At 41.9% G+C, this 24,917-nt stretch overlaps 1 protein-coding gene across 2 annotated transcripts in view; it reads left to right on the top strand.

Moving 5' to 3' along the window:
- The window catches only part of celsr3 (cadherin, EGF LAG seven-pass G-type receptor 3), a 130,088-nt gene that overhangs the window by 42,762 nt on the left and 62,409 nt on the right, over positions 1-24,917 (top strand). Inside the window, exons 4-8 of one of the 2 annotated variants that reach the window (XM_085443179.1) lie at positions 15,977-16,199; positions 22,119-22,234; positions 22,593-22,681; positions 22,968-22,982; positions 23,349-23,506. In XM_085443179.1, the coding sequence (XP_085299305.1) occupies positions 15,977-16,199; positions 22,119-22,234; positions 22,593-22,681; positions 22,968-22,982; positions 23,349-23,506 (601 nt within the window). The remainder of the gene's footprint in view (positions 1-15,976; positions 16,200-22,118; positions 22,235-22,592; positions 22,682-22,967; positions 22,983-23,348; positions 23,507-24,917) is intronic. The other variant, XM_085443180.1, reaches the window with a different exon arrangement.

The raw sequence follows: 24,917 nt of genomic DNA, 5'->3' as shown, positions 1-24,917 counted from the left end.
GGCTGTTTTTTGAAGGGCTGAGGACGAAATCCAGCCCAAAAATCAGTGTGTGTGGAGTTAAGTTCAAGAAATAAGCGCAGAAGACTGATTTTCATCTCAGCTTGAGGCTAACGGCTCGAGGCTACATTAGAAGTGCAGCTGGTGGAGTTGAATTCTGGGTAATATAGGGACCAATTTTTCTTTCCTTTTCCCAAGAAGCGGACGATATCTCCCTCATCTATTGTGAGCCTGCAGTGTTAAATTGGTGGAGCACTCTTCTCAGCAGAGGCACACGCTGCAGCGATATCACACAAACAAATCTTGAGCTGCATGAAATGCGGTGAATAATCGAACAAATAAGATGTTATGATAAAGGCGTTCCTTTAGATGACACATCTCGGAAGAATGATGGACTATCAGCGGGCTGAAGTCACCTGATGATGTCATCCTGATTCCCATCCAAGCTTTGATTTCCAGTTTAAGGTCTCAGCAGCGTCTATTGACAGCCATTGACTTACTTATTGATTTTTATTTAAGCTGTAGCTTTAACCTACACCCTTTCTTTTTGCCATATGAGTTGTTTTTTTTAAAAAATGGTTTAATTTCTTGTGATATAAATGAAACTAATAAAGAAAAAGATTTTAGAATTTCTTCTTTCAGACCCCACAAATAAGGGTGGGAACTGAAAAATAATACGCTCGGTAATATAGGCTGGAGCCCGTACTTCCATCAGTGAGTCCTGGCTTGCCTATTAGGTTTGGCCCCTTTTATCAAGTTTAAAACTGTAATAATAGTCTTTCAGTTTTGTGTCTCTGTGCAGTGTAAAGCTTTCTATATGTGGTGTTGTTTGCTTTTTTTTCTCATGGCAGCTACATGACCTTTTGTCAGTTTATTCCAAGTAAACACATCATGATAAAATCCATTACTTCTTATACATGAAAAAGTTTTTTTTCTAAGAATCCATCACTATTGAGTTATTATTTAAAATACAGCTTGTAAGATAATTCATAAAGAGTATCAGCTTAATGGAAGCTATTGCTGTTTAATGTCAGATTCATGTAAAACATCACAAATTGGATCATATATTTTACTAAATGAGGAATTTTTCCTGTGGGTTGTACACTATAGGTAAATAAACACCAAAAATAAAGGAGCACAAGCAAGACCTATAGAGGTGATACAAGAGGAAGAAGAAGGGGGAGACAACTGGGAGCACGCTGGCCTCGAGGGATGCACCATGTGTTGAGGTGGAGGAGGAGGGTTATGGGGTGGGCGATTGGGCGGAGCGAACTAAGATGCCGGCGGTGGTTGAAGAATACTGGCTTTGATGAATAAAACATCTGAATGAATGAAGGGGTGGTGTGAATGCATTAAGCCTGGCATAGAGGGGGGAGAGGAAAAAAAGAAGATGGTATAAGATGAAGGGAGGAAGGAGAAAGGAAGAGCAAAGCGTGGGATGTTTTATATATAGAGATATAAGGTGGAAGTTAGAAAAAGGAAGGAAGAAACAAAGGGTGAGGACAGGATGCAGGGAGGGGAGGAAACAACGAGGTGATTGAAAATAGTGCTCGATCTCAAACAACAAAGGGAGCGTGGAAGCTCAGACTGAAGTTTTCAGACTTGAATATTTTTTTCTCTGAATTGTTTTGAGCTGGTTTGTTTGTGAGTAAATGGCAGAAATGGACTTTTAAAAAATACAATAAGATATAAAAAAGTGTGTCTATTTAGAAGATAAAATAGAAAAATGGGCCTAACTATCAAAAGTGAAATTACACATTGTGCAAAAGGATCCTATTAAAACCCGTCCCTGTGATTCTAACTTCTAAAACATGAAGATTTGCTGCGTTTCTCTGATTCATTTCATTGTACATGTAATTTTCAAGCTTTCACTTTGACCTCTGTTTTCTTGTCATGTTATTAATTTAAAGAAGAAGAAGAAAGAGTTGCATCCCTGCTCGGTGCAGCTGCAGCGGGTTGGCGTGTATTACCTTCTTAAAATGTAAATAACAAAGCAGGAAATGCACTTGTTACTTTTTAGTAGTGGGATATTTTCATGATGCAGAGTTTTGTCTGTGTGTGATTCTTTGTTTGGCTGGGTGTATGTATTAAGGTAGCAGTGTCTTATTTGTGTGGGCGTGTGCATTTCCATTCTTGTCTGCTCATTAAAAACCATCTGTCCATGTTCGCAAAGTGTTTGTGGGGAATTTTAAGTGCTATCTTGCTATCGGACACCCACGTTTTTAGCAATCGCTTGACCTTTCTGTCTTTGTGTGAGTTAAATCGCAGAGCCAAATGAGGAATTACAAACTCTCTGTCCTGCCTTCTGTGTGTGTGTGTGCGTGCGTGGTCAAAAGACCATTGTTGAGTCAGTCTGAGATCACATCTGCTCTGCTTTACTTCTTGTAATTCCAGTGTGTGTGTATGTGTGTGTTACTTTTGGTACTGTAAAAATGTGTCCAAAGGTTGTTTTTATTTTCTCGTCAGTCTTCCGTCACTTTTACTTTCAGTTAGTCAGCTTGGTGTGCATAACGAATCAGCATGTGCCTGTGTGTGTGTGTGTGTGTTTGCAGGTGTCTATAAGTCTCACTGCCTGCATAATTCATGAGCATTAATGTCTATTTATTTATTTTAATATTAATGAGAGGGTCTGTACGGGTGAGTGGGTGCAACACACAAAAGCAGGGAAATGGTGCTGCGTTAGTGAGTGTGTGTTGTGTTGTGTGTCTGTGGGGTGTCTCAGTTTAATTGGTTCCCTGTTGTGTGCGCTTACATTGAAGTATACGTTTCACGTGAAATCGGAGAGAGGATGAGAGAAGCTTAAACAAGGGCAGACACGTGATAATTTGAATGTCCTTGGGCTGTTGTAAAATGGGCTGGGTGTTTGACTGGGCATCTCACTCTGTGTGTGTGTGTGTGTGTGTGTGTGTGTGTGTCCATCCTCAGGCTGATTTGATAGTGTGTGAGAGAGTATGTTTGTCAGCCAAAACCAGCAGATATCGGCTGCCTGGTGGCACATGGGGGAAGGTGTTGTGGGAAAACGGGTTGGATGAAATGAAAAAGATGTTAAAATGACTGATAGGGAAGTTATCGTTTGGATTTGAAGTCAAGGCGAAAAAGTGCATGCAGTGGAGGACAGGTGGATGCTGGAGAGGCGGAGGAAAGGACTAATGGCAGGGGAGAGGTGACATATTTAGCAAATTATATCACTAATTCTTTTGCGAGCTTAAAATGCTTAATCACTGTTCCTTTGTTATAGAGTTTGTCATTCAGTTTATGTGGTGTGCGTCACACGTAGTCAGTATCAGTGTGTATCGAGTCTGACTGACTTTTACAGCTTCTCCTGTCTTTGTGTCTCTGACTGGCAGTGCATTTGTGTGTGTGGTCATGACTCACCCTCAAATTCCTGTGTGTTTGTGCGTGATGTGTGTCAGATATTATTTGTATCTGCTGAAAGGTGAGGATGTTTATTGACTTACACACGCGTGATTTATTGTTGTTGTGTTTTTAGTTGTGTGTGTGCGATAATGCTAAGATGTGAGAAGTCTGCCAGTGGGTATGCTGGCACAAACTAAAAGCAGTGCAAACATAGTGCCAACAGAGACAGTTACACGATAAAACCCGACAGCCTCGAGGGCAGGAGCAATGATCCATGTGTGTTTGCACGTTTGTGTGTGTGTGTGTCCGTGTGTGCGTGTGACACAGAGAAAAAGAGAATCGAAGAAAGGAAATGAAATTGAGTGTGTGTGTTTATGTGTTAAAAATAATGAATTGAATTTATTATTTATATGTTTGGTTATGCGTTTTGTTTATTTGGTATCTTCCTGGGGTTGTGTGTGTGTGTGTGTGTGTGTGTGTGTGTGTGTGTGTGTGTTTGAAGCCATCCCCAGGTTCTAAAGTTGGTCCTCAAGGAGCCATCTATCTTAAGGCTAGTTTCAAACCCTGTCTGCTCTGGTGATGTGGAGGCCACTGGGTGTGGGTGTTTTTTGCGTGTAGCTGCTAAATGTCAGACAATGTGTGTGTCCAAATATGCTCCAGGAAAGGTGAAAACCATGAAAGAGAGAGCGTATTCCTTCATACCTTTTTATGTGGTTGACTGAATATGTGCCTCTGTGTGTGTGTGTGTGTATGTGTGTGTGCTGTGTGGGTGTTTATGCCTCTTGAGACACTCTAGACTGGAGCTTCTTTGACTGGCAGCCAAATCTGTTTATTCTCGTCTGTAGATTTGCTCATGTTGTTTTTGTTATTCAGAAAATCCCCCCTGCCCTCCTCAACCCCCTTTTCTATCATAAATTCCAAATGTTATACAGAGTCTTATTGTTGACAGGTGAAATCTTGCAGCTGTAATTTTGTTGTTTTTTAAAAAAAAAAAACATGCAGTTTGTGTTTGTTTGAGTGATGGTAAATGTTAGTTCCTGCGCAACAGTTACTCTTACTACTGCTTCTCAGGAATCAGCACCCTGCCGTTCCCATCGGCTAATCAGGGAATGATTTACATCGAAAGCGCTTGATGAATGTGGTTGAATGCTTGATAGGAAAGGAAATCTGCCACTGCCACTTACACTTTTAACATGGGAAAAAGACCTGTTGCTTTACAGGAAAGGTAATTTTCATGAGCTTCATTGTACCACCTGTAGAGAGACATTTCTCAGGCGACATATATATAAGTCCTGTGCCGAGGGTAATGAACCTGCACAAACCAGCAGCGGTGAGCGTGAAAGCTACGTTTCTCTGATTCATTTCACTGTCAATCATATATGATGATGATCAGAGCTTAATGTACAATGTTATCCTAATTTAAATTATATGCCCTTTAAGTATTTATTATTGCCTGTGCCCCTTTGCAGAATTAAAATCTGAGGGTTCCTAAAACAGGAACTTCATGTAATTTACTTTTTCTAAACTCTTTCTTCAGAAACCTTTTTTATTTCAGTTTATAATATCCCCAATGTTTCTTTTGTATTCAAGTCAGGTTACATACTTGGACAGCTAATATTTTTTTCTTCCTTAAGAAACTCTTGTGTGACTTTGGCAGTGTGCTTTGGATGATTGCTGTGATGGAAAAATTCAGTCAGGCTTCTGGAGGCTGTAGAAGAGAAGGCGTCTTCTCAGACAGTATTTTGGTATATCCACAGGCGCTGACTAAAAATGCCAGTTTGCAATCATTTTAGCCTATTATTGCACTACTACCTCTGTGCAGTCACTGCAGTAGTCCTAACCAGGCTCACACTTAACATGCTGGACCCCGTGATAGCCAGAGGAATACACCACACGTTTGAGTTAATGTAATGAAAAAGTGTGATACCATTAACCACAAGGCCTCTTGTTAGCTGCTTTAGTAAAAAATTTAAAGTTGTAATTTTATGCTGAAGAGCAGTAAAGTTTAGCTGCAGTACAGTGATGTTGTTGTTATGCATCATTGTTGTTTCTACTGTATATTAGGCCCTGTATTTTCTTACTCAGGAGGCAATTTATGGGAAAAAAAATAGAAAAAACATGTTTTTCCCGAGTTCACCAGCAGACTTTCAGACCTTGAGAGTCAATAAATATCTGAAATGACTTGGCACACTAATGTGTCACAGCACTCTTCCCTCCCCAGCGGGGGTAAAAAAAAATTTAGCAGAGGCAGGAACATGCAGACCGGAGTGGGAGGAGTGGGAAGAGCATTTCCCTCAGCCAATCACACCCTGGTCTCACTGAAATATTTATTTTGATTATTCATAATGATATACACTTACCAACCACTTTATTAGGTACACTTTGCCAAGACTGGGTTGGATCTCCTTTTGCCTTCAGAACTGCCATTATTCTTCATGGCATAGACTCAACAAGGTGCTGGAAAATTACACATATTTAGTTCCATACTGACTAGATAGCATCGCAGTTGATTTGAGCTTTGCCACAGGATATATAAAATTGCAGCAGATCAGCAGTTTCTAAAATACTCAGAACAGCCAGTCTGGAGCCAACAACCACGCCAGACTCACTTTCTTCCCCGTTCTGATGCTCAGTTTGAGCTTCAACAAGTCGTCTTGAACCAAGTCTACATGCATAAATGCGCTGAGTTGCTGAGTAGATATTTGCGTTTACGAACATGTGCCAAATCTGCCTATTTAACCCTGTAAAGCCTAATGATTGCCAGACATTTGTTTTTAAACTGAGGTGTTTATTGCTACATTTGAGTAGTTTATTGCCTAAAAATGCATTGTGCAATTTATTTTTGATGTTTGGCATTACAGGGTTGTAGAGAGTTTGCGCATGTCTCACTATATGTTTCAGCCTCTTTTGGAGTTAGATTGAATATAAGACATTGTTACTTTAGTGCTTAGCCCCCGAATTCTAAAAGGTCAGGTCAAAATATTGGTGATTTTAAAAAAAACTCAAGTGGTGTTGCTAGAAACTCTCCTGCTTTTCCAATAATATTACAGCTACCTGTCAACATTGATGAGACAAACACAGCCCACCCTGTCTCCAGCGAATGCATTAAAAGGTGATGATACAGCACTATGAAGCAAATCTCTTTAATCAAACTCAGACTCTAACTTCACTGTAACACACTGACTATGCATAAATTCTAAAACTATCTGAAAGTTTGTGTTTTATGTGCGGTCTGTATGAGTAATTTTGAACATTTTCTCACTTAAACCATGAGGGAGTAAAGCAAGGGAGTAAACTGAAAACAGAAAACAGCTTAGTGTATAAATGAACAGGAAGTGCATTTTTGATTTTACTGTGGGAGAATAAAACAAGCTGTATTCACACAAAATATTGCTGTAATACTTACAGCATGTTGAGAAAAACTTAAACCGTGGCGCATATTTCCCGCTCATTATCCCCACCATGCTCAGATCGGTAAATTATTTAAAGTGTTTTATTTCAACTTTAATCAGGGATTTGTTGCACTGGAGGTTTAGTGGATTTTTCAGTTGTGCTCTTGTTACAGGCCTTCGATGGGGTCTGTTTTTAAACTGTTTTTTTTAACAGAAAAGCAGAGACAGGAGACATCAGTTGCGTTCGGTCTGCAGGCTCTTCCTCGTCTGATTTATTAACAGAGTTTAACAACGTCCTTTTCTTTTCATTTAGACACACACATTTCGCTTTTAACAACACAAACATTCAATTAGGTCCATAGCTCAAACCCTTTTGGTTACCTTGCACTCTCGCAAGAATAAACTTACAAAATAATCATTGTATATGAACGTCCTTATTTACAATAAATCTGTAACCAATTTTACTGCATTTCAGCATCAAAACATTTCTGTGCAGCACCACTAACACTGCAATTAACCCGCTTATGTCACCTTTATACTTTTCTTATACTTTAACAGATTCAAACAATATATTACATTTGTAACCAATAAACAAAAATATTCTTCCCTTGCTCACAAACAGTTCACAATCATCCACAAACAGTATACATCAGACTATTTACATTTGACACATAAGAACTGGGTAGGTCCTAATCAACTGTAACTTCCAATAATGCCAGGATAAAAGAAGTGTCTAAGAGCTCCATTTGTCACAAAATAAAACAGGTAATAAGACCAGCTGCCTATTTAGACTACGAGTGAAATGGCGGCTGCCATTACAAATGGCGGTATAGTTAGCTTTCTCTCAATCAGTGAAAACACACTCTCTCACAACATTTGCGGTCTTTAAACTAAGACAGAAAAAGGTTTCTTGCCTTTATATGTACATTGTGGTGAGCAAACTTGAACTACTGACCTGTTTTTTTAACAGAAAAGCAGAGACAGGAGACATCAGTTGCGTTCGGTCTGCAGGCTCTTCCTCGTCTGAGGCCGAGACGCGTTGCAACAGCCTATCGCACTCACCACTATCTCCCCCTTGTGGCAATGCCACGCAATTACATTGTCCATAACGCTAAATGAAAAGTGCAATACCACCATAAAATCAGGTCTTTTACATCAAAAACAATTCACAACAAAATTACAATTGTGACCATACACTTGTGGGCGTCACACACTCCCCAACAAAAAGAAAATGGCTCCTGACATTTAACCTCTTACCCTTTAAAACTCATTATACTCATTACTCAAACAACTCAAATCACATCCCCTTCCCACATACCCACATTCCTTGTGTACTAACATGTATAGATTGGGCAGTTATAATATACAGGGAAGGTGCCTGGGTGTGCACAGTGAGATGTTGGAATGCGATATGGCACTAGGGGGAAGTAAGGTAACAGGGGATATGGTGGCATGGTGTAGTGTGTTGTGTTTGGTGACTCGTGCACTTCAGCACAACTGACTGATGGATGCACCCGGAGAGAGGGCTGGCCAAGGGTGTCATATGTGAAATGTGTAACAGGCCGTCGTTCTCTAGTAGACCTTCTTAGAACTGATTCATTAGTCGGCGGGGCCATGTTAGGTGTATACTGTGCCCTTTCTGAAAGCGGCAGTCCAACTTCTCCTTCGTCGACTGTGAAAGGCACTTCAGTGACTCCTGATTCCTGTACCCTCTCATGTTCCTCCTCTCCCATGTCGTTGTCAAGTTCAGTGCTTTGGTGTCCACCATCTTGTTCCATTCCTTGTTCCCTCAATTCATCTGTTGCTTCTGTTGGCTGAGGTGCTCCACAGTTGACCACTCTGCTGAACTCAGCTGTTCCTCTTGGGGGTCCAACAGTATGGTTACAGGTATGTAGTGCATCCTCTTTGTTCCCACTTCTCAAATCATACCTCAACTCATAATACATGGAACTCTCATCCTCATCGGAGCTTGCGTCAGAGTGGGGTTGAAACTCTGTCTCTCCTTGAGCTGGTTTTGGTTTCTTTTTCTTGACGGCGGATGGCCCGTCCCCCTTATCTACAGCAGGCAAGTCCACAGGAAGCTCATTGACAAGATGCAATAGATTGCGATGCAGAACACGCACTTTCTTCCCCTTTGCCTCTGAGGTCACTCTGTACACTGGGCTGTCATTGATCTGTTCCTTCACCACATAAATGGTGTTCTCCCAGTAGGACCTTAACTTGCCAGGACCACCCCTCTCAGTCAGGTTCCGCACTAGTACTCTGTCTCCAGGTTGGAGTACCACTCCTTTCAAATGCCGGTCATAGTGTTTCTTTCCACGATCACTTGACTTTTGGCTGTTTCCAGATGCAATCCTGTAAGCCTCAGTCATTCGTTCTTTCCATTTCTCAGCATAACCTCTTGCAGTTTGTGGCTCTCCATCAGTAACCAACTTGAACAGGAGGTCTACTGGCATTCGTGGATGTCGACCAAAAAGCAGAAAGAATGGCGAGTAACCCGTTGCTTCATGGCGAGTGCAATTGTACGCATGAACCATCTGTGGGAGATATTCTCTCCATCTTTCTTTTTTTTCTTCACTCAGGGTCCTCAGCATCTGCAAGATGGTACGATTAAAGCGTTCAGCTGGGTTGCCCTGAGGGTGGTACGGAGTTGTTCGAGAGTGCCCCACATTGCTCAACTGTTGTAGAGTCCGGAAAAGCTCGTTCTCGAACTCCCGCCCCTGATCATGGTGCAGCCTTAAAGGGTAGCCAAACCTGGGGATATAATCACTGAAAATCCTTTCAGCTGCAGTTTTGCCACTCTTGTTGCGGGTTGGATAGGCCTGGGCATACCTAGTAAAGTGGTCTACCACAACTAGGATATACTGATATCCGCCCCTGCTTGGCTCTAAGTGGAGGTAATCAACTGAAACCAATTCCATTGGTGAGCTTGTGGTAATGCTGGACATGGGAGCTCGGACATGTGTCACCGGTTTCTTCTGTTTGATGCACGGACACTGCCGGGTGACATAGGCTTCGATGTCTCGCCTCATGTATGGCCAGTAGAACCGTTGCCTCGCCAGGCTGAGAACTCTTTCTACCCCGACATGCCCCATGTCATCATGCAGATGTTTCAGGACCAGGGATTTGAAGCTAGCTGGTAAGACTAGTTGGCGCTTTTCTGCAGTCTTACGATACAGAACTCCGTCTTCTAAGCTCAGCTTTGTCCACTCATGCATCATTTTCCTTGCCGGACCTCTCACATTCCGTCTCATGTCATCTGTCAGCTTTTGATCTGAGTCTTTCATTTTCATGATCTCACCTATCGCAGGATCTGCTCTTTGAGCCCTTTGTAGTTCATCCAAATTGATGGGCGTGACCATTTCTTGGATTACTGGTTCAAGCTGGTCACCTTGCGCTAAAACCAGAGCAGCGATCCATGCGACATCTCCATGCTTGCCTGCTCCACATCCCTCCCAAGTAGCGGCAACAGCTTCTTTGGAGAGCTCTTTTGTACATTCAGTGACGTATCTGTCAATGTCAAGGGGACTCCTCGACAGGGTGTCTGCGTCAACATTTACTTTGCCAGGTCTGTACCTTATATCAAACCTGAAATCTGATAGCTCTCCCACCCATCTGAACCCAACCGCATTCAACTTGGCGGTACTCATGACATAAGTTAAGGGATTGTTGTCTGTGTAGATGGTAAAATACGGGGCATAGAACAAGTAATCCCTGAACTTCTCGCAGACAGCCCACTTGAGGGCGAGAAACTCAAGCTTGCCCGAGTGGAGTCTGTAATTCTTTTCAGCCGGTGTCAGTGTTCGGGAGCCGTATCCAATCACTCTTAGCTTCCCACTCTGATGTTGGTAGAGAACGGCCCCAAGTCCTTTATCAGATGCGTCTGTATGAAGGACGAAGGGAAGCTCAAAATCCGGGTAGGCAAGTACAGGGGGGTTTACCAACATATCAATCAACTTACACAGGGCACCCTGGTGCTTCTCTGCCCACTCAACTGGTGTTTTGGATGGTAACTGTGCGCCTTTCCCCTTCTGTCCTGTAACCTTCCCCAGAAGATGCTCCTCTTTGGTTTTCTTGGGTTGCAAAAGCTCATAGATGGGTTTTGCTATTCTCGAGAAATCCTGGATATATGAGCGATAGTAACTCAGGAACCCAGCAATCCTCCTCACATCTCCCACTGTGGCAGGTGTCTCCTTTTTCAGGGCGTACACTGCCTCGAGATCTTTTGGGTCAATGCGTACTCCTTCAGCTGACACTAAGCGCCCAACATACCTCACTTCTCTTTTAAATAGGTCACATTTTGTCGGCCGGAGTTTGACTCCGTAGTTCTGCAGGGCTCTCAAGACTTTCCTCAGCCCTTCCACATGTTCCTCAAAAGTCTTGGCGTAGCACAAGATGTCATCCAAGTATGGAATGCAGCACTCATTCCGAAGGGGAGCCAGCATTTCTTCCATACTGCGTTGGAATGCAGCAGGTGCGTTGGTAAGACCGAAGGGAATTCGCACCCATTCATAAAGGCCCCAGGGGGTGATGAATGCAGTCAGATGGCGGGATCCTTCTGCTATAAAGCCCTGGTGATAGGCTTTTCCCTGGTCCAAAATGGAGAACCAGTTGTACCCTCCCAAGGTGTCAATGAGGTCCTGGATTCTTGGTAATGGGTGGCGATCAGGTACTGTGCGCTGGTTCAGGAGACGGTAGTCGATACAGAGCCTTAGGGAGCCATCCTTTTTCCGCACGCAAACTATTGGCGCAGAGTAAGGGGATCTAGACTTTACAATCCATCCTCTTGCCAAGAGGTCCTCAATATACTCTTTAACCTCCTTATAGAGGGGTTTTGGAATTGAGGTGTACGATTTCTGAATTGGGGTTGTGTCTTTGAGTGTTATTGTCATTTCCAAGCTGGGAATGCACCCCATGTCATTCTCATCACGTGCAAAAGCCCCTGACTCTTCCCTTAACATTTTCTTGGCAACAGTCTGTTGGTCTTCAGTCAGGTGACTAACATCAACAGGTGGATCCCATTCCTGTGTTGCTTGATCTTCACCGCACTGCTGGGGTATTTGAGATACATCAGGGTCGACATCTTGAGTCACTTTGGGCTCACCGAGGTTTGGTAAGTCAGTTTGTACGACTCCTGCTATTGGTTCAATAGTTCCAAGGGCTGCTCTGCCGGTGAGGGTCACATCATGCTTAGTGTGATTGCCAATAGGTACTTTGACATATGGGACTCTGGCATCACAAACTGTGAGGAGGCTGTTGCCAATATCAAGCTGTTGCAGTTGTGGGTTGCTCTCAGTTGGTTCAAAGAGCACGAGGGGGTTGGACATGTCAACTGTAGAGGAGACTTTACACTTAACATACTTAACTTGACCAGCCGGGATTACTACATCATACAGGCCCACTTTTAGGACACTCTGGCTGACCACGTTATCACTGGTAAGCTTGGTCTGGATGAAGTTGACCAGTGCCGTCGCTGTGTCATCCTGGAGGTTCATCGCGCTGCGCAGGAGGCTCACAATGGTGGGTATGAGGTTTGTACTAGCATGTGGCCCCAGTATCAGCTGTTCAATTACATTGAAACCAATCAGGGGGCAGTCCATGGGCACACTGCTTACTAAAAAGGGGACTTGTACAGTCAAGTTTGGGTCACTATTCTCTGGGAGACTCACCATCACGCCCACCCAGCCGTCGTAGGGTAATGGCTGGCCATTAACACCAAGCACACTAAGAGCCTTATCTCCAATAAGTTCTGTCAGTGGCCGGAGTTTGTGGTCAGAGAGGTAGGTTTTTGCCCACTGGCGATCAATGAGACTCACTTGTGCACCTGTGTCTAATAAACAGTCCACTGCAAAGCTATGAATGTAACACTTGATTTTACATTTTTTCCCAACAAGCTGTGCCACTCTCTCACTTGCCCCTGTGTCTGCATTTTTCGTTGGAAGGGTCGCCCAACTACTTCTGACATGAGCAAACTCTTCTGAGCACATACCTCGTGATTTTGGGTCTGGCTGTCCACTGGTTCTGGGCGTGTGTGTATCAGCAGGAGGCCAACTAGAGCTTCTGGGTTGGCTTCGTTTGAGACATCCCACTGCCCTGTGACCTGTCTCCCCACAGATAAAACAATGAGTGCATGAAGTAGCCCCACTTTCAATACACTTGGGACAGCCATACTGTTTTGCAGTTTGTCTGGGCTTCTGCTTTGGGTGTGCACACTGACAAGTGGGTTCACGAGCCTGACTGGCTGTGAGAGACTCAACCACTTTGGTCAGGGTTTCCACCTTCGCAGCCAGCTCTTCTATGACTTTATTCTTACTCTTAGATTTACAGTCAGTCATTTCAGTGTCTTTGGCAGGTTCAAGTTGAGCAGTATGAGCATGTGTTACCTTTTGTCGAGTGGAATATCCCAGTCTTCGCTGTCGCTCACTCTCTTCGCTTGACACTTTGTTCACTTGCCTTATCAAGGCTTCATCTGACACACTGTAGTCTGATAGTAGTGGCTTGAGTTCATTACGAATGTCACTATATTTTGGTAGAAGACCTTGATGAATGGTGCGTAGAAATACATTTTGGATCGTACGTGTCTCATACGCAACGTCCATGTTATCCTGCCTGGATGCAAACATGACTTTCTGCTTCAGTCCAATCATCCTGTAGAGGAACTGTTGTGGAGTTTCATGGTCATGTTGCTTAGTGCTCAACAATTCCTGAAATAACTCACTCCCACTCTTCTCACTCAGGTGTGAACGTAGTAAGCTTTTGAGTTCAATGAGGGTCAAGTCATCTTTACTGATCAACATGTCCTTAAACTGTCCAGGCTTGATAATACGGAGCACACCTTGAATGATCTCTCCCTCTGTGTGCTTCACCTTGAGCCCCTCCTCAATCTGCTTACACAGTCCATGGTAGCTAATGTCAGATGCAATGTCCCCAACCTGACCACCATGTACTTTAAACTCTCTGCGTTGCAAAAATGGCAGGTCTCTTAGGGAAACCATGTGATCAGGCTTAGATTGTCGCATGTCTGTGGTGGAGCGGCTGTTTGTCACGCTCTCAGCTCGAGGCTGGAGTGACTGTGTAATAGTGGGGGTGGGTGTGTCTTGTGTTGCAGATGTCACTTGTAAATCTGCTAACTTTTTACCAAGTGCCTCGTAGTTAGCCTTTAGCATTTCATACTCTGTTATTTGTGGATTAACAGACTCAAGAGGCAATATAGCTGAGGTAAGTACATCACTCTGTTCCGGGTGCTTAAGTGTTGTGAGAGTAACAACATTTTCCTCTGAGACTACAGGGTGAGATACTTCAGCGGCATGACTATCAATGAGATGAATAATAGCATCTTTCAACAGCAGTAGGTGTGAAAACCCCTGATCCTCTAAGTCAAGCAATGTCTTACAGCGTAGATAAGCACAAACATAATCAAAACAACTTTCCTCATCACCACGTCTTACACTTGCGGGGTCCACATCAGGTACTGGTGTGATGTTTGTAGCAATCTGGAAGAGTTCCTCTGCTGTCAGTGCATAAAGACTCTTTCTGATCTGCCAAGCCAGTTCTTTTCTTTCACTGTCCTCCATTCTGTGTCTTTTGGCTAGCAACTCCTCACAGTGCAGTCAGCTCAAACACGCAGCCCGTCACCTCTCCAGCAGGGGTTCTCCTCCTCGACACAGGTCCCGCTGCTGCCTCAGTTGCACGTCTGCTGTTCCAACACGCCTGCCCTGTGATGGCTGTCTCTGGTTCGTTGATTAAAGGATCAGCAGTCACCCACGTAGCATGCTGATCCCCGTACGGGCCACCAAAATTATGTTACAGGCCTTCGATGGGGTCTGTTTTTAAACTGTTTTTTTTAACAGAAAAGCAGAGACAGGAGACATCAGTTGCGTTCGGTCTGCAGGCTCTTCCTCGTCTGATTTATTAACAGAGTTTAACAACGTCCTTTTCTTTTCATTTAGACACACACATTTCGCTTTTAACAACACAAACATTCAATTAGGTCCATAGCTCAAACCCTTTTGGTTACCTTGCACTCTCGCAAGAATAAACTTACAAAATAATCATTGTATATGAACGTCCTTATTTACAATAAATCTGTAACCAATTTTACTGCATTTCAGCATCAAAACATTTCTGTGCAGCACCACTAACACTGCAATTAACCCGCTTATGTCACCTTTATACTTTTCTTATACTTTAACAGATTCAAACAATATATTACATTTGTAACCAATAAACAAAAATATTCTTCCCTTGCTCACAAACAGTTCACAATCATCCACAAACAGTATACATCAGACTATTTACATTTGACACATAAGAACTGGGTAGGTCCTAATCAACTGTAACTTCCAATAATGCCAGGATAAAAGAAGTGTCTAAGAGCTCCATTTGTCACAAAATAAAACAGGTAATAAGACCAGCTGCCTATTTAGACTACGAGTGAAATGGCGGCTGCCATTACAAATGGCGGTATAGTTAGCTTTCTCTCAATCAGTGAAAACACACTCTCTCACAACATTTGCGGTCTTTAAACTAAGACAGAAAAAGGTTTCTTGCCTTTATATGTACATTGTGGTGAGCAAACTTGAACTACTGACCTGTTTTTTTAACAGAAAAGCAGAGACAGGAGACATCAGTTGCGTTCGGTCTGCAGGCTCTTCCTCGTCTGAGGCCGAGACGCGTTGCAACAGCCTATCGCACTCACCACTATCTCCCCCTTGTGGCAATGCCACGCAATTACATTGTCCATAACGCTAAATGAAAAGTGCAATACCACCATAAAATCAGGTCTTTTACATCAAAAACAATTCACAACAAAATTACAATTGTGACCATACACTTGTGGGCGTCACACTCTGCTGCTCTGAACATTGTTTTGTCGCACAGCACCTGTGTGTTTTGACAGACCTGCCAATGGGAGCAGTGAGGTCAGATCCCGTGAATATTAATTGCCTGTGAAACACGCTTTGAAATGGCAAAAGTGGCAGGATACTGATGGGAATTTATTTATTTATTTGTTTATTTGATGTTAGCCTTTTAAATTGGTGCAGAAAACAATGGTGGAAATGTTCATAAATACCAAGAATGTTTATTTTTATCAGAATCTGTTGCATTGATATTTCTGCATATATACAGAAACTTTGAGCGAAAGTTAGACTAACTACTGAGAGATTTACGGCTTTTATGGTCGCTTTGGTTGGCTAACACTAACATTGTGGGGTTTTTTTCTGTTTCAGGTGATCGTTGTGAGTTTGACCACCGGCAGGGCAGGTGCATGCCAGGTGTGTGTCGTAACGGAGGGACGTGCCGGGAGCTTTCGGGTGGGGGTTTCCGATGCGAGTGCCCGGCAGGAGCCTATGAGCGACCGTACTGCACCGTCACCGCTCGGTCCTTCCCACCCAAGTCCTTTGTCATGTTCCGGGGGCTCAGACAGAGATTTCACCTCTCCATCTCGTTAACGTGAGTAGTCTTGAGTAAACATTCTGTCATTTCCTTTCCTCTCTTCTTCTCTATTATTTTTTTGTCTCTTCTTTCAGCTTCCATCAGATATAGCAGGATGGATCATTCTCTGATTTCCTCTTATAGTGTCTCCACTTTTCTTTAAGCTGTTTTTAAAAATTATATCATCTCCATCTTGGAGAGTGATCCTTTTATTTATGGCTTCCCTGTATCCTCCCTCTACCTCGCTTCTTTAAAAGCATTGCTTCTCCATTTAATCCCATCTGCTGTGCTTTGCTGTCTTTCTTTCTCTTCTATGTTCTTATCTTCCATCTGACTATCCTGCTGCAAAAAGCTCTGAAAGGAAATGACTTCATGGTTGGAACCAACTCAGAAAAAAACATGCTTCTTAGTCAGTAGGGCTATTAATTTAAAGTGCCCAATTAATAACTAAAACCACAGACTGTATATGAAAGAAGGCCATGGCACCATGATGTCACGTTCCCACTTTTGAAACTTTGAGTTTAGCATTACGGCTTGATTTTTTGGGGAAGAAGTGACTATGTATGAATGAGAAGGTGCATGTTTGGTTTTTACAATAGATACCTTTCCTCACACAACCCCCAAGAGATTTGTGTCTCCTCCTTAGGTTAAAAAAGGGAATCTTTTGCTTGTTAGGGTAGGCTGACGTGTAGTCCACCACAGTGGAGCCACATGATGTCCTGGCATGTTTTACCTTACCAGGCACAGACTGTGTACATTCTTTTAATCATGCGTGTACAAATGTGTATGGGGCACATTTGCCGCAAGATTTTGGCCAAGGTTTCAAGAATCTCACAGCATTTCTACACAAGTCATCATAATTTTTTTATTTACTAAGATTGTAAATTAAACCGTGGCACTGACTTTACCTACAAGAGAATTTTTGCAAATCTTTCCATTTTGCTTGGCTCGCTTGCAGCATGTTTTTATTTGAGTTAACACTTTCTGCCTGAGCATATATGTAATGCTAATGTTGTGGCAGAGGTCAGTGACTCCTTTTACCCATCCAAAATCATTTTTCAGTTGCTGCTTGCCTCTAGACATACAAAGCCCACAAGAGAATTGAAGTGGTGCTTAAGAGTGGTCAGGCAGGGTTATGGGATGGATGGTTGCCATGGGTGATGTCGTCTAATGATAGTTGCTAGGGTGATGTTGCCCATGGGGTTGTTGCTAAGCTGATGTGGCTACCATGGAGTAGTTGCCGTGAGACATTGCGGTCACTGTATTGCTTGCTAAATGAGCATTATTGGTGCATAAAAGCACTACATGTGGTTTCTTCTGTTGATTTGTGGTCACCATTAGTTAAGTTAAGGAATGAAGCATGAAGGGCATGTTTTCTTTTTTTTCAGAGAAGCTTGCTTTATGAGCATTTAGCAGGTATCGTGTTAACATTTCTCTGTGTGTTGTTGTTGGTTTAAAAGAGTCCCACGCTGGGTGGAAAAATCTGTGTATAGAAAGGAGTTAATCTTCCATTTTCTTTCAGTAATTTTAATCAAGGACTTCTTGAGAAAATAATGTGTGGTCTTTTTCAGCACCATGCTTTCACATTCGTTCAAACCCAGTCAGATCTGTGAGTTTTGTTCTTAGTGTGTAGTTCTGCTTTATGGCAGCACCAAGCAGCAAGACTGAAAAATGAAGCCGGCAAAGTGCCAAAAAACTGCAGTTCCTTGAGTTGCCACTGGAGTCTGAGAACTTTAAAACTTGGTACAAAAAGCAGCTTTGGTTTCTAGTTAAAATCCCCCTTTGATGATTTTTTTATTTTATTTAGAATGGTCTTTTATTAGTTTTTGTTAAACTGTAATAAGTCTTAAATCATTGGGTGTAGTCACATTTTAAATGGAATTAAATTCAAATAAATAACATGGTTTGCTTTGTGCACAGTGGTACCACAGTGCCAGAGGTCTGTGCTCCAGTTTTCATGAAGAAAATTCCAGTATTTTATTAGCAGTAACCGTTTACAACTGGTGGGGAAATAATTACTTGGTGGTTGCCATCTGGTCTCATATTTCCATTAGCTGAGAACTTACGGCTTCATACTGCCATCCAAATATGTTTACTTTTGGCTCCATGTGAATAATATGGCAGCTTCCTACATGCTAATCCTGAAGCTTCAAGGGAAAGACTAACAAGCTAATGTGTGACATCACATTGGCTACGTCCATCTTTTATGTACAGTATAGGAGGGACATAAACTATATGGAAAACAAATTATTATGAAAATAGATAAACATGTTTTAAATTTAAGCTCCTGTTTCATGTGTTAATTGAGGGCAAAATAGACTTCCCTCCACAAGATGCCTTTTTTAGATTTCTATAGATCTAACTACATATGAAAGCATAAGCGACAATATGACTCTGCTCTCTATGAATATGAAACCACTGCCATGACTTGAGCTCAAGTTTTTAATGCATTTGAAAGGCAGTTGCATGAGAGAGAGTGTGTGCATGTGTGTTTCTGACAGCGTTTGTTTTCTTTTCTTCAGCTCTGCTTGAAATTGACTGCTAAGCTAACCGAGTTTAAGGAATAGAAATGATCATAAACACATGATTCCATCTTGTAGTTTATTGCTTTTGGGAATAAGTCACATCATATTAATTTGTTTAATGCAGTTCTTGGCGGCACGTAATGAATTTCACAAACAGCAATAACACTGACAAAAACAGACCTGCTGAACATATAAAGCATGCTTCTTTGCATTTATTTACTCCTTCGGCTCCTCTGTGTCTCCGCTTGGCTGACTCCACACATTATCTCCAGTTACTCTATCAAAGCTAAGGTTACAATTTTATTATTATTATTATTTTTTAGCTATTTCTGGTGGCACGGATATATTAGATATGCATACTAGATATTTTGGCACAGTGCAGTCGGAGCGACAGCAAATCCATACAAAGAAGGCACATATTTGCTAACCAGAAACCCTGGGTTTATTTTAGACAATGGCAGCGTCCTCAGATTCACCAGAACGGCGATAAGATGCTCTTATTTCCTTACAATTCTATAGTGCAGGAATGATTTCCATTGGAATTTAAATCAGGAAAATAAAATGCAGATATGATAATTTTAACTCAACAAGATAGGAAACAGTAGAAGAATATTTTTCTTCAACAACTTAAAACCGTTTGAAAGGCAGACATTTATAACCATGCTGCTCTAGGGCTTCTTTCCTGTAGCTGAACCTGACCTCCTGCATCTGTGCACTGGATTTATTTGACTGTCTAGCGGAGTTGGGCTGGATCCAATTTGTGACACCACTGAACCTCACTGAAAGTAGAGAAACCTTGAATAAAAATTTCCCTGCAGGTGCTATTTGTCAGCTGCCTACAAATTGCAGTGTACGATTTTACAATTGAGGCGCTTAGTTGAAGGGAATAATAATAAATATAGCTGTTGTGGTCTGGGGTCGTTGTGTTTTGGACTTTCAAATCTTCCTAATTCATTATTGTTTTGTACTTTGAAAGTAGGTTTTTGTTTCTGTCTTTGGTTTTCTTGTCCTTTTGAGTTTTTGAATCCCCATCAGTTTCCTGTTGTATTATTTTATGTATCTGGTATAGTCACAAATTACGTTAGGTTTCTTAGTTCTCTCCCTGTCCTCTTAGCTTCTTTTCTGTGTTTTTGCCTTTAATATCATGTTGAGTCAGTCTTGTCTTTGTGTCAGTTTGCTCTTTTGTATGTGTCAAGCTAATCTGTCTTAATCCTGGTCCTTATATTAGTTACTTCCTGTTTTATTTTGATAGTCACTCATCTCTGTGCTTTATGTTTAGTTTTGCTTCCCTTGTCTCGTTATGCCTAATTTGTTCCTGCTGTGTTTCCCAGCTGACTTCACTCCCCTAATCACTCTCCTGTGTATATATGTGCCGGTCTCCCTTTGTCCTTTGTTGGAGCATCAGCTCATTTTCCCAGTGATTCTGGGTCCTTGTGCTGCCTAATGTCTTTCTAAGTGTCTTCATTGTTTAGAAGTTTTCAGTTCCTTTTGCATTTTCTGCTTACTTTTGGTTTGTGGATCATTCAGCCTAATAAACAGCTCGCCTTTTGTTAAGATTATTTCGTCTCCAAGCACCTACATTTGGGTCCTCAACATAACACTTGGCCTGTTCATCCCACAGACCAGTGTTGGGAAGGTTACTTTTAAAATGTATTCCATTACAGAATACAGATTACATGCCCCAAAATGTATTCTGTAACGTATTCCGTTACGTTACTCAATGACAGTAACGTATTCTGAATACTTTGGATTACTTAATATATTATCATGCTTTTTACAACAACGTGAATGTACTATTGCTGTGTGATTTATTACTATTACTGAAGGTCCGCGACTCCGAACTGTAGTAAAGGGACCTCTGACTAATACGGCGGGGTCCCTGTCGGCTCGTAGCCGAAAAATAGCTTTACTTTGTTGTGTGGGTCAACTTTTCTTGCGAGAGACAGAGAGAGGCGTTGAAAGACTGCTCCAACGGAACTTATTGTTTCGGAGGAAAACACGAACATGGTGTACAGTCGAGTCTTAATAGCTTACTTACAACTGGGCTCGTCAGGCACTCTTCTTGGCTGCAGTGGTTATTATTATATTTACATGCTTCCAGCTCCCGTTTTTGCTCGATGACAACTCGTACTTTGCCTTTTTCTCCCTCCCTCGCTCACAGACACATTAACGTGTATGGCAGTCCATTCTCCCTGCAGCACGGACTACACTGCCCATGATGCTACATTCTTTAGAGCTATGCTTGTAGCATTCTGCCTGTTAGCTTAGCACAACAACAACAACAACAACAACAAAAGGCGCTCTCTCACCCAGGAAACACACAGTCGCAGAGAGAGAGCGTCGCCCTGTAACCATGGCAACCGTAACGCTGCCGCCTGGAACAACAGCACGTAGCTGTCAAACAAAACCCAAACAGTCCTGACCCGCGACAATATGAAACAGGAAAGTACCGCAGTGTAATCCATTTATTTCAACAAAGTAACTGTATTCTAAATACCACCTTTTTAAACGGTAACTGTAACGGAATACAGTTACTCATATTTTGTATTTTAAATACGTAACGGCGGTACATGTATTCCGTTACTCCCCAACACTGCCACAGACCATAACAACAACCTTAAATGCACAACAGTGCATGACATATTACACCACGTCATTATGTATTTAACAAGAATTAATCCAGAATGCTTTCTTTTTGGCAGCTTCAAAGCAAGTCCCCAGTTGGTATGAGGTGCTGATATTTGGCTTTCTCTTTGACTTTCTAGGTTTGGCAGGTCTGCAAACATAAGCCGGGCTGCCATGTTCTTTTTAGACAGACGAGACTTTCTCTTGGCAGCCCTTCCAAACATCCATACTAGTTCAGTCTTTTTCTAATTATACTGTCATGAATGTTAATATTTAACATGCTAACTGAGGCCTGTACCTCTTGGGTTTTTGCAATTTCTCTGAGCATGACGCAGTCTGGATGAATTTCCGGTTATGTCCACTCCTGCACATCAAAGATTCTCAGCTGTCTTGAATGTTTTCCACTTGTGAATAATCTTTCTCTGTGTATGCTTGGATAAGGCCTTTTAATGCTTTAATGCTTCAGAGGCTGATGGGCAGAAACAGTTGCTTCTTTACAATCGTTGCTGATGTCCTTCGTGTTTGGCATTGCGTTGATACACCCCAATGCTTCAGACCAACAAACTGCCAAAACTTCTACTTTTATAGCGGTAGTCATACTGATTATGATGATCAATTAATCACTGATCATCACAATTTGATCATCGATGCTAAGCATTAAGGGTGTACTTAGTCTTTCACTCCTTACCTAACAGTTTTCTTTTTACCATGGCTGTGTTAATAAATTCTCTACTGCATACAGCATTTGTCAATAAACTTCAAATTTCTATGTACATCCGTCTTTTAGATTTGCCACTCTGGAGAACAGTGGTCTTCTCTTCTATAATGGACGCTTTAACGAGAAACATGACTTCATTGCCTTAGAGATCCAAGAAGGACAAGTGGTGTTCAAATACTCCACAGGTATTGTATCTTTATGTGCACTCTTGTTTGGTTTTGTTTGCGTGAAATTTGTGCTCTATAAACAGAGACCATATGTCTGCTGTTGTTGTTTGCTTTTCTTTTGACCCATGAACATGTGCAGCAGGCCTGTAAAAACAAGCGTTCCTCCTGAGACACAAAAATCTGTTTATCTAAGAGTGGATTCAGGTAATGAATGCTGCTGATTTGGTCTTTGCAAACAGTTCTTACAGAGGTTTTGGGGTCATTGTAAATAAAGTCGATATATTTGGAGCATCGACACCCTTAAAAAAAGAGGAGACCCATAAGAGCTACATTTGAATTCATTTTAATGGCATATTCTTCATTTACCCGTCTGTAGGTGAGTCATCCACCCAGGTGAGTCCCTTCCTGCCAGGGGGTGTGAGCGATGGTAACTGGCATACAGTTCACATCCACTACTACAACAAGGTGGGTTTACATCCCAATCCCATCTTCATTGTGATCCTTGCATTTGAGCTTCCACTTTGGATTCTTGATGTACTTTTGCACTTTGTAAATTTGACTTGTTTTTATTGGTACTTTTGATGCGTCGGCAGAATAGTTTCTCAGCCTTCGAGCCGACGAAGCACTTTGAATTGAGCCAAAGTATTTGTGTCTACACGACTATGTGGGTGTTTGCGTGTCATCATTTTTATTCATGCATATTCGCCGCACATCTCCTTTAATTTTCTTCATGTTCTTTTATTTTCCTCAGCCTGCTACACGTTATGTGAGTATGAGCGTGTGTCAGAGCGCATATACACTTTCTCCTTTCTTAGCTTCCTTTGCTCCTCCTTTCTTTCACCAGCAGACAGTAAGGAGAATGAATGCGCTGTCTTTCTGCTCTTAGTCTGTTCTCTTGCCCATGTGTTTGTTTTTTTTTCCTGTATGTCCTACTAACCACAGCTTCTCCCTTTTTTCTTCCTGTCATTGTGCAAAGTATTTGTGTAAATACTAATCTCATGTGTTTACTGCTATTTCGTATCTGATGTAGTGTTTCAATGCAATGACGAAAACTCTAGATTTAGTGAATGCTCTTGTATTTCTTGAATCTTGACTGGTTTTCTGTTTCTTTGGACTGTGTCTGGATGTCCAGCCCAAGCGCAGTATGAGTGGTGAGGCTCAGGGTCCGTCAGATGAGAAGATTGCTGTGGTGAGCGTTGATGACTGTGATACAGCCTTGTCACTTCGCTTTGGTACGCAGCTTGGAAATTACAGCTGTGCTGCACAGGGCAAACAAACCAGCAGTAAGAAGTAAGTTTTTTTCTTTTTTCACTTCTTAATTGCAACACTTTGCTGGGACCCAAACTTCTAATGGTCATATACCAATGTCAGCCGGTTTCTCAGTCATAACCATTGACGGTACAAAAAATGGATGCAAATTACAGAAAACTGTAAAAAGAAAAAAGTGCAAATGCAAGTGCCGTATACCTGCTTTCTATCTGAAGGCAGCCAGACAGTGTTACAAAACAGCTTAAGGTCCTATAGAAGTATATGGGATGGGTATGTGTTCTGTAAACACTTTCCTGCTGACTTTCTGGACTCAGTCACTCATTTCAGGCATTACTGAATAGAAAATATCAAGCTTGAGCTAAAAAAAACTTGCAATCTGGGATGTAGCAAAGTACTGTAGATGACCAGTACAACATCTGGCTAATGACCGGACTGAACATTCTCATGTAATTTGTAGTGACGCATTTTGGTTCATTTGGATTTTCCTCAATATGGAAAGAAACTAATTTGCAGGGAAAAGCTACAAGTTTACAAGCTCATCAACTGATTTGGACCAGAGTAAACAAACTTTAGGTGTGAAAACGCCCTACCTCATACTGTGTTTTAAAATATGTGTGAGCTAATGTACAAAAGACTGTCCTGCGCCATCATGCTAGGAGTACTTTCTGGCACACGCCATGACTTTGAGATCAGTGTTTATGCTGTATCAGTATGCTAATATCAGATACAAACTGCTCAGATACAACAGATACAACACGCAGCTCACTTTTGAATCTTCATTTTCGGTGGGAAACAGCCGTTTGCTGACTTGAGTGATCGGGTGACTCAGTTTCTAGCTAATGTAAGCTGGGTTTGCTTGCTTTTAGCGCTGTAAGAGAGGCATTGTGGCAAAGCTGGAGAGGAAGCATAAGTATCGCATCCTTTAGCTTTTATCACAACCGTTTGACTGAATTCAGGCTCTTAAATTCGGAGACTTAAATTTCTCAGTTTTAAGACGTTGAAGCAGAGCGTAGGAGGACTACAGTGTAATACTGTAGCTTGTTCTATAGCATAAACTTTGGTATATTCATACTGAGATAACTAATTTTAACATGAAATGAATCTATGAAATTTTTTGGTCAAAATGATAAATAAATACTGAATGATTAATTTAAAAAAAAAAAAGAACCTTAGGATGAATTCCTGCAGGTAAATTTGTTCTTTTGCCATCAGCATTGCAAATGAAAGGATGAATAGTAACTGACCCAGAGCTGTGGGAGGTGTTTCCACAGGATTTGCCAGCTTCTTTGCAAAGACAACTTTCATTAAACATAATCTGTAACTGAACAGAGGCTTAACAGATATTCAAAGACAATTTCCACTGAGTAGAAAACCAATAAAGCTGGTCATTATGTGCAGCTATGAGCAACATGCTGGCCAGCTGGTAGCTTTT

The sequence above is a fragment of the Copadichromis virginalis genome, linkage group LG20 (assembly GCF_057382275.1).
Source record: "Copadichromis virginalis isolate Kocher_CV1m ecotype Utaka linkage group LG20, C_Virginalis_male_GT1.1, whole genome shotgun sequence".
In the NCBI taxonomy this organism is placed as follows: domain Eukaryota; kingdom Metazoa; phylum Chordata; class Actinopteri; order Cichliformes; family Cichlidae; genus Copadichromis; species Copadichromis virginalis.
Note: the sequence above shows the minus strand (reverse complement) of the source record. Positions and strands in the feature narration are given on the sequence as shown.